The 9,560-nt window shown below is 40.0% G+C and overlaps 1 protein-coding gene across 1 annotated transcript; it reads left to right on the top strand.

The window, feature by feature from the left end:
- Positions 1-6,900: 6,900 nt before the first annotated feature.
- On the top strand, positions 6,901-9,360 carry LOC140944812 (uncharacterized). The gene is made up of 2 exons (XM_073393916.1): positions 6,901-7,447; positions 9,005-9,360. Exons 1-2 carry the CDS (start codon positions 6,902-6,904, stop codon positions 9,155-9,157), a joined length of 699 nt encoding a protein of 232 aa, XP_073250017.1. The 5' UTR covers position 6,901; the 3' UTR covers positions 9,158-9,360.
- Positions 9,361-9,560: the final 200 nt, after the last annotated feature.

Below are 9,560 nucleotides of genomic sequence, written 5' to 3'. Positions count from 1 at the left end.
CTGTGAGTGTAATTGCAACCTTGCATGGCCAAGACATTAACGTCTTAATAAAAATGCATGCACTTCTAGCATCGTAAGAAAGCTAAAGGATTATTACTGAGTAGTCTGTGAGGAAGTGACGTCATCAAATCGTAAAGTCAAAATAGCGAGATTTTACGAATTCTTATTTACACTAGGTTGAAGATAAACAAAAAGTGAATCTTTGTACAAGTTTTCAATCCCGTAGCATGTTTCATTTCGAAAATACAGCAATTTGAACTTCCCAGTTATCACAGTGCGTGACACCAAAATAGGAATCCTGTCTCGTTGAAAAAAAGTATCTCCCCTTGATTTTCAGCAGTATAACCATTCCAAGTATTATAAGATATTTTTTATGCGCACGTATGCTAGTTCTCAAGTGAAAAGAAGGAACTTTTATAGAAAAGTGTACTCCAGATCTTTTTGTTGATTTTCGGCGGCCATATTGGTGCACCAAAACTGTGCACCAAGATGGCGTCTCCATACAAAGCTCTACAAAGGTGCGTGAAACGTTTCGGCAAATAACTCAGAAACTGTGGGCCACAAAGACCTGAGACTTGGACAAATTGTTTAAAAATTAGCCTTTTATAACATTTCATTTTCTTGGCTTCTTCCACTGGACGGTTTCCAATTTAAAGAATGTACTGAAAAGTCAGCGCTTAAGTCGTGCAATCTTGGTCCTTTACCCACCTCAGTAATGAAGAACTGTTTAGATATACTGTTGCCAGTAATAACGAAAATGTTTATTTTATCACTCTCTTCTGGAACCATGCCTGATGCACTCAAGATTGCTGAGCTCCTACCAGCCATAAAGAAACCTGATGCTGATTTTACGAACTTCTCTTTTTTTTATTTTCGTCCGAACTCGAATTTGAAAATGGTGTCCGAAGTCATTGAAAAGGCGGTGGCAGTACAGTTAATAGCCTGTGTTTATACCCACCACCTAAATGAATGGTTCCAGTCAGCTTACAAACTCTATCACTCTACTGAGACTGCTCTTGTAAGAGCGCAGAATGACATTCTTTGTGCCATTGACAGTAACCATACGTACATACATACATACAGTACTTACATTTTTTATTGTGTTTTCAGGTAAAAGTACAATTATAACTTGCCCGCGGGTAGCTAAGCTAATCTAGGCGTTTTTTATTATTAGATCTTTCTGCGGCTTTCGATACTGTAGACCATTCTGTTCTGTTATCTAGAGTATAGACCGATTTGGTGTCAATGGTAGGGTCCTCGAGGGTGGGTCTTGGGGCCCCCTACTTTATGTATAATACACCGCGCCTGTGGCTGACATCGTTAAGTCTCATAATCTACAGTACCACTTCTTTGCTGACGACACACAATTATACGACACCTTTAAGACCAACTGTGATGTTGATGCTGTTGATGTTGATGCATTGCAAAATCATTAAACCGTCAGCCCCAATTAGTGGTGGCAGTCACTTACAGGAAAGATTCCAACTGTAAGACTTTAACTGAGTAGGTTTTGGTGTTTTGGATAGGTGGTCGCTGAAGGGAGGTGGTCGCACATGGAGGCTCAACTGTGCTCCAATTTCTCCCTCAGGGTAAATCCGTTTCACATCGATGCGACTAGGATTACTCGGTGGAAGATAAGACTCCTTGATCACCACTTTTGAGCTACTCTCGTTTTACTCTCTACTCTTTTTTCAATTTTTAGTTCATGTGCATCCTTTCCATCAGGAGCAACCACAGGTAACCCAAGCTCGAAAAATGAGCATTTGCGAGCATTGGCATCAGGGGCGTAGCCAGCCCACAGCCAATTGACCTGTAGGCCCGGACCTAAAAAGTTTTGGTTTGATCACTCTCTATCGCTTTTAATGAATTATGCGTTGTTGGGGTGAGCTAGAAAGCTCAAGAGGTCAAAGTGTTTGGTCAGACTAGTTATGCGTGCAATTTTCAGGATATGTGAAAATGAAAGTCAGCCAGGCCGACACATGGTCGAAAAGCTGGCTACGCCCCTGGGCATTGTTGGGTAACATTAGGAATATAAGGATTTGTATGGGGGAAAAAACCTATCTTTTCTGTAACCCACATAAAATGTGATAATGATATTATGAAATAAATCATATATGAACTGCGGAAATAAAATGAAAATGAAGAAATAATCGTCGCAGTGAATACAATTTATGCAACTGCGTAAAGAAGCCTGAAAAAAAAAATTCAAGACCTCAACGAGGTTACGGCCCGTGACCTTGCGATTACCGGTGGGATGCTCTACCATCTGAGCTATGAAGCCAGGTCAATTGTGGGTTCATATGTTCCCGTGAAAGAAATGAGTGTTAATGATATACTAAATAATTGCATAAATTGCGTGCACTGCGACGATCATTTCTTCATTTTCATTTTATTTCCGCGGTTCATATATGATTTATTTCATATATCATTAACACTCATTTCTTTCACGGGAACATATGAACCCACAATTGACCCAACGTCAGTGGCTTCATAGCTCAGTTGGTAGAGCATCGCACCGGTAATCGCGAGGTCACAGGTTCAAACCCCGTTGAAGTCATGAATTTTTTTCAGGCTTCTTTACGCAATTGCATAAATTGCGTTCACTGCGACGATCATTTCTTCATTTTCACTACATAAAATGTGTTACATATCTGTGACGTCACGATGGCCAAACACATTGGACAGCCGCGCTCACGAGTTTATGACTCCTTCCTGATCACAACTTTGATGTCCAATATGTGTGCATTATCAGCTGTGCTCCCAAACTAGCTAGAACGTATGAGATTGAACATTGATGGCGATCTAGGAAAACAATTAACTGGTCAGCGGAATAAATCACGTCACCTCTATGAGTTGACACATGAGCCCGTGATGTGGTCATGTGATACTGGTCAGTGGCTATCCTGTTTAGACAGCTGTCAATTGACATATTGTGAATGTCCAATATAAAAGATGTGGATTTGCCAAGACACGCCTGAGACATCCCTCCCTTCCTTTTCATAGTCTCCTCTACCCCACCCGTACAATCTGTAGACGTGTACGTACGTAGGTACGTATGCTCGGTCAATCACGTGACAACCAAACGAAAAGAGGTTGACCATATTCTGTGAGTATGGGGCTTGGATTTTCTTCTCCAGTCGATTAACGCAGTTTCTATAGCTTTAAAGGAAGAATTAAAAGATACATTGAAAATAGATACAATTACGATCCAGAGCAATCAATGGAGGTAAAATCAGAAACTTTACCTTGGCTAACATCATCATCAACAAAGCCACAATCCGCCGAATGGTCACTTTTATCCGCTGTATTGATCCTCCAGCAAAGCATGATGGTCTACTTTGTCGGTTTTTGTTTTGGCTTTTGCTTTTTTGGCTTTCGTTTTTTTAAATGTTTATAATTACTTCGGCGGAGTGCGAAGTAAAGGATTCGCGACGCTCAGGAATGTATCAAAGTTACCATTTTTTGACAAGATTGGGCATGCAAAGTCTGTAGGTTTTCGGTTTTATTCGGCTATTTGACGAAGTGAGAGCCTAGTTAGTTCGAGATATCTCGAGATCACTTCGATTTCTTTGATTTATTCTTTAACTTTTTCGAGGAAGAAAGAATTATTATTTTGGCTTCCCCGGGGTTTGAACCGACTCACCTGTGTGACCCGTCAGGTCAGAGGAGCCTCTAAGTTGAGGGCTTAGCCGATTGCGCTGCTGCGACCCAAGGTAGTTCGGGGATATGAAAAATAGTTACGAAATTTAATATGCACTAGTTTCGGGACAAGATTGGGCGTGCAAGTTCGCGACTTTTCGACTTGTTTCGGCTATTTTACGAAATGAAACCGGACTACTTTGTGATATCTTGAGATCATTTCGAGTTTAGTCTTTAATTTACTCGAGGAATAAATAGAGGATATTACGTGGCCGCACAGAGACACGAAATTTCTCTTCGAGTGTTGAAAAACATTTCACGAGTGAGCCCTCCTTTCGAACTGCTTTATGATGAATTTAAAGTTACAAAATGCTGCACAAAGACATTTTGTCTTTGTTGAGTGTTACGTAGTAAAATTGCTTTCATGCGTTGCGTGACTTTCTCGAACGTTCTCTACTTTTTTGGATTATTCCTGAATAATTAATTAGGGCATGTTTACATTCAGCATGAGTCAGCAGATTTGCATCAGTTACTGAAATCATAAAATATGTCGAAAAGCTACTACTATTCGCCCATTTAGTATTTTCTAGAACCTTTTGTCAAACGGTATACAAGTTCCAAGCGAGGTCTTTTGACGAACTAAGTTTTTTTCCCACGAGCTGGACTGTTGTGTTTAGTCAAGTGTGACGAAGGTCGGTTTTCAATTTCTGTGTTTACAAGTTGGCGGAAGCCGTAAGATATCTGAAGTTCAAGTGAGAGTTTGTTCTTATTGGTAGAGGCTGTTCAGTTGTAGTTAAGTTCAAATCAAGTTTGTGTTGGCGGATGCTGTGATTTAAAGTTCTGAAAAGGCTATGTTCCTTTGGTATTAAACTTCCTTGTGTTAATCCGACATTCCTGCGTGCTGATAGTCAGTGAATAATTATCGGTCAGTGTAAAACGCAGACTGCGGACAGCAGACTGCAGACTGCGGACCAGGGGTAAAATGCAGACTGAGTGTAAAATGCAGACTGCAGACTCAGAGTAAAATGCAGGTTGGGGTAAAATGCAGACCGAGCATAAACTGTAGTCGCGGAAGGGTTTAAGGGCAAAACAATCCCGCAAATACATGTAAATGAACACTTACTTGACATCTGCTTTCACAAATCCATTCCTTTCTTCTGAGGAACCTCTTCACGATCCGAAAACATACTAGTAATCGCAATCTTGAACCTTTTTCCGTCCGAGAGACCTCACCCTTCATCTTTTTCGATAGGCGTGACCATGAATTGGTACAACACCACGATGTTTACGCTTAAATAAAAGCTGCTGACCCAAAATACTGTACAGAAAGAATTCAAAACAATTATGGCGACAAAAAAGAGAGTAAATCATTCCAACAACAAAAGAAGATGTTCTGCAGGAAATTTGGATGACCTTCTATGAAAGGATTGAAAATCAAGGTACGCAGACTTTAGCTGTTTGGATGTTCCTTGAACTCTTGGCGAATATGCAATGTACTAACTTCGACTAGGAAGCGAGGTGTGTAACTGATACCAGCTAGCTATTTGGAGAAGAAGGAGCACAATTGTTTGTGAAGTCTACAATCTTCATTCTGCATTTTGCACCCAGCCTGCGTTTTACTCTCAGTCTGCAGTCTGCATTTTACACTCTATCTGCATTTTACCCCTGGTCCGCAGTCTGCGTTTTACACTGACCGGAATAATTATCCTCAAAACATTCGAACTCGTAACAGCCAATTCCATGCTCAACGTAATTGACTCCTTACCCATGCCTTACATATCTTTAATCAGTACATGAGACTGCTATACTGTTTTTGAAGCCTGATGTGACTAAGAAAAATAGAGAATTATTTTTTCACTGTTTGTTTTGTTAGACTTGTTATTCACCGCCAGTAACCTCATATTTGACTTAGGTCTAAACGTTTAGACCCAAGTCAAATTTAGAAGGATTCATGGAGTCATTAGAGCATAACTGGGCTAATATCTCAGAGACAATTTGTCCGGAAATGCTAGTTTTTGTCAAGTAGGCCTCTTGGATGTTGCTCTTTTCAGAATATCCTGACAAATCCCATAATTTCACAAATTAACACCTTGCTCTTACCATATTTCATTTCTTACTATTCCTCCGCATTTACAATTAATCAGTTCCTCAACCACGACGCCGAAGTGTACGCTCCATAGCGTCTTGTTAGGTTTAGGTTTTGGTTTTCATTACATGATTTAAAAGCCAAAACAAAACTGAAAATAAGAATTTAAGGCATATATGAAAAAAAAAAACACGAAGTTAGAGAAGTCAAAGCAAAACTGAAAAGTAAAACGAAATAGATGGGTAAAAATAAAAAAGTTAGAAATAAAAAGGGAAAAGTAAAAAATAAAAACCGAATGGCAAAATAGCGAAGTGAAATCAAAACGTTACTGCGCTTTTCATAAACATGCGAATTCTGAAGTTCAAAAGCCAACTGACGATTGCGTTTTTCGCTGCCGTCAATCATCTTAACGGACCTCTTAGGAAACAAAACTTTACTTTAACGGGTTTAAAGGGTCATGGTTTGTGATTTGTGATTGGTGGATTTGGATCCGTTTTGTGTGTTTCTGTGTTTCAAGGTTCGTTTCTTGTGATCGTAATTATGATTGACAGCAGCGAAAAACGCTATTATGAACGCGGCTTTTGACCTTTAGACTTCGCATGTTTGTGAAAAGCGCAGTAAAAAATAAAAAAGGAAATCACAGCCGAAAAGCAAAGTAAAAAGCAAAACGTTAAAAACAAAAATGGAAAAGTGAAAAAAAAAGGGACATCACTAAGTGGCCCCCCCTGGGCTTCCGTACCTTAAAGAGCTGAAGAGGGAAATTGAGCGTTACCAGGAGCTACTTGGCGTCAGTTATCCTTCTCTTCGATTCGCTGGGTTTTGAATAAATATTGCATCCGGTAGATTAACCGAACAACCCAGAATAGAACAGAATAGAACAATTTATTTAATGTCCAAGACGTGGGAAGTGCTTGCACAATCTTCCGAGCCAGAGGCTCATGTTAAAAACGCTCGACAAACTAAATATACAAAACAAGATAAAATGTGAATTATGCATATACAAATATAAAAAACCTATGTAACTATTAAGTACATTGTAATTTTAATTTATTCCGCTATTCCGTCAGTCCGTCAGTCCACCATTCCTTTCCATATAGTCACCCACGTGCGGGTTATAGACCATTCCTCGGCTTTCGTACATGAGACCCTTCCTTGACAGGCGTGCCATAATCCAACATGGAGGATGATCAGACAACGTCCACGACACAAACTCGTTGTTGTAGTTGCAGTTGCTGTGATATTCTCTGGATCGTAACCACAAAGGAGGGATGGCTAAAGCTCATTGAAGCAATCATGACGTTTCTAACCTTCGTCATTTGTGCCGCTTTTCCCTTCACCGACAAACCAGAGTACGAGTTCCTGATCTTCGTCGCCACAACTTTGTTCGTTTTTATGGTATTGTACATCATCCTTGGCACGACTCATCTACTTGAGAAGCTACCTCCAGCCCTGAGACATCCCATTCTTGGCGTGGTGTTCTGCTTTTTGGCTTTCTTGACCCTGCTGATCGGTTCTGGAATCGTGTTTGCAAGAGGCTCAGACTTTAAGGTTCGCACTTTGGAGGCTGCGGGGATTTGCGGTTTCATTTCATCAGGACTATTCTTTTTTGAAGGTGTTTACTACTTCATCCTCTATCGCCGAGCACCAAGACGGCACGCAGAGCAAAAAATACCTCAAGAAGAACAACCTGGTGATTTTCAGCAGCCTTCCACACTCGAGTACTGACTCGTTCATGAGAGGGAACTTTATTGGTAAGCATAAATCACGTCACGAGAGTTTATATAATTAGTTTCAGGCGCTAGCGATAGCCCTGGGGGACGTTGGGCAATCAAAACAAGTCGAATGAACAAATTTAGAAGTGGAACACAATGTCAAACTCTTGAAACTTTGCGTTTTCAAAATGCTATAACCGGAAAAAATTCTTCCACGTCATTTTCCCGCGTGTGCAAACCTTTATTTACCGGGGGGTACACGAAGCTGAATCCCCTAGAAGGGTAACCAAAAGAGTTTTGTACAGGAAGGCTCTGCCCGGAGGTCCAATCTCTTACCCTTTTATATATCTTATTTAATTGAAAAGGTACCCCTTTCATATGCATCACATTCACAAATGATACCCCTAAGGGATTGGTCATAAAGTACAGGGGGGGGGGGGGGGTGGGCTATGAAAAATTTTTTTTAAAATACTGGTTTTCAGTGGCCCACCCCCGAGTTATTTGACAAAATTTGGGTGGCCCACCCCTGGAGTGGCACAGAAAAAACTAGTGACCCACCCCCCAACCAAACCAGTAACACTGATGTGGATAGGTACATTAGGGAACATTGGCTTACCACTTTAAGGTGATTCAGAAGAGGAACCCTTAAAGCCTACTGACCGCCAAGCAATTAATCACAAGATTAAAAAACTTCAGGATTTGAAAGAGAAATCTGAGAAGCTGAAGAGTAGTATCCAGACAGAGAATGCCCAGCGGTTCACTAAAAAGTCGGGGAAAATCATCAGTGGGCAAGAGTGTGGGCAACGCTTCAATGAAAAATGGTTGGGAATGATTGCGGAATTCAGCATGCAAAGAAAGTAGTGTCCAATAGCCCGGGGCTAGTGAATTCTGTTTTTAACTTGCCCAATGGGCAAGTGAGATTTTTTTAGGAATTCGAATAACAGAAGAACTGTAATCAATCCTGCTCATCAAATTTTTTTCGGGCTAGTTGAAATGACTTTCGGGCTAGTACATGCTAGTTACAGCTTGCTCGAATGGCAAGCTGTAAAACTGACTTTGTTTGCACCCTGAGAATTGCGAAGTAACATTAATTTGACAAGACTTTGATGAGGGCAGAGGCCCAAAAAGAAAAACACAAGAGAATGTATCCTTTTGCAAAAGAAACATTCGTATATAAAAAGAGAAGAGTGAAAGAAAATAAAGCAAAAGCTAGGACGCGAGGCTGTGAAAGAGCAGAGAAAAATTGTAAGAGAGTGTTCTCCGCAATCAGTCATTCATCATCTTATGGTGAAGTTATAACCTTCAATCATTGTAGTGTGATAGGCCTTAACAGCTTAACAAAGAGAGATGGTAGGTGGTTAAAACTATTAATAAGTAAAGGTAAATTTACAGTGGATGCAATTGAAACAATCAGAGCAAACGTGTCATCTGTAGACCAATTCGGCTAACTCAATGTTGTACCCAAATTTCCATATCATTTAAATGTGAATGCAACATTATAATGCCAATACAATACACAAAGAATCTTATCCCCAGGAGATTTGAATTGGGTACAACATTGAGTTAGCCGAATAGGTCTGTTGTATTGAGTGCTATAGATGATAGTGATGATGATGATGATGATGATGATGATGATGATGATGATGAGAAGGAGGAGGAGGACGAGGAGGAGGAGGATGGTAATACTTCTGAGGGTGATGGTAATGGTGAAGATGACTAAAGATGATTAGAAGAAATTAAAAAAGATGTTAACATAAGATAGGTTTATGAACACACAGTAAAGCTTTGTTCTAGATTTTATACCATAAAAAGTTTCCCGCGTAACCACTCTTCAGATTTAAAGACTGTATATGAATAGAAACAAAATATTTATTATGTGAATTCCTGTTGTCATATAAAGTTGGATTAATGTGGAAAATTAGCTTTATTGTTAAAAAGAGATTTTACTAATGTTTGTAGTGATATGTGAATAATTTAAAATGACCCACCCCTAATGCAGTACATTATTTTTCCCGACCCACCCTTTTTAACGTGTTAAAAAAATACTAACCCACCCCCAATTTTTCATAGCCCACCCCCCCTGTACTTATGACCAGTCCCTAAACATCTAGTTTAGAACTCTG

Source organism: Porites lutea, chromosome 7, assembly GCF_958299795.1.
Source record: "Porites lutea chromosome 7, jaPorLute2.1, whole genome shotgun sequence".
Classification (NCBI taxonomy): Eukaryota; Metazoa; Cnidaria; class Anthozoa; order Scleractinia; family Poritidae; genus Porites; species Porites lutea.
The sequence above is the reverse complement of the archived record's forward strand: the minus strand, read 5'-3'. Positions and strand labels throughout refer to the sequence as shown.

Coding starts and splice junctions, on each gene's coding strand:
- LOC140944812 (XM_073393916.1), top strand. CDS start 6,902: ATGGAGGATGATCAGACAACGTCCACGACACAAACTCGTTGTTGTAGT. Junction 7,448..9,004: donor AGCCTTCCACACTCGAGTAC/TGACTCGTTCAT, acceptor ACATTGAGTTAG/CCGAATAGGTCTGTTGTATT.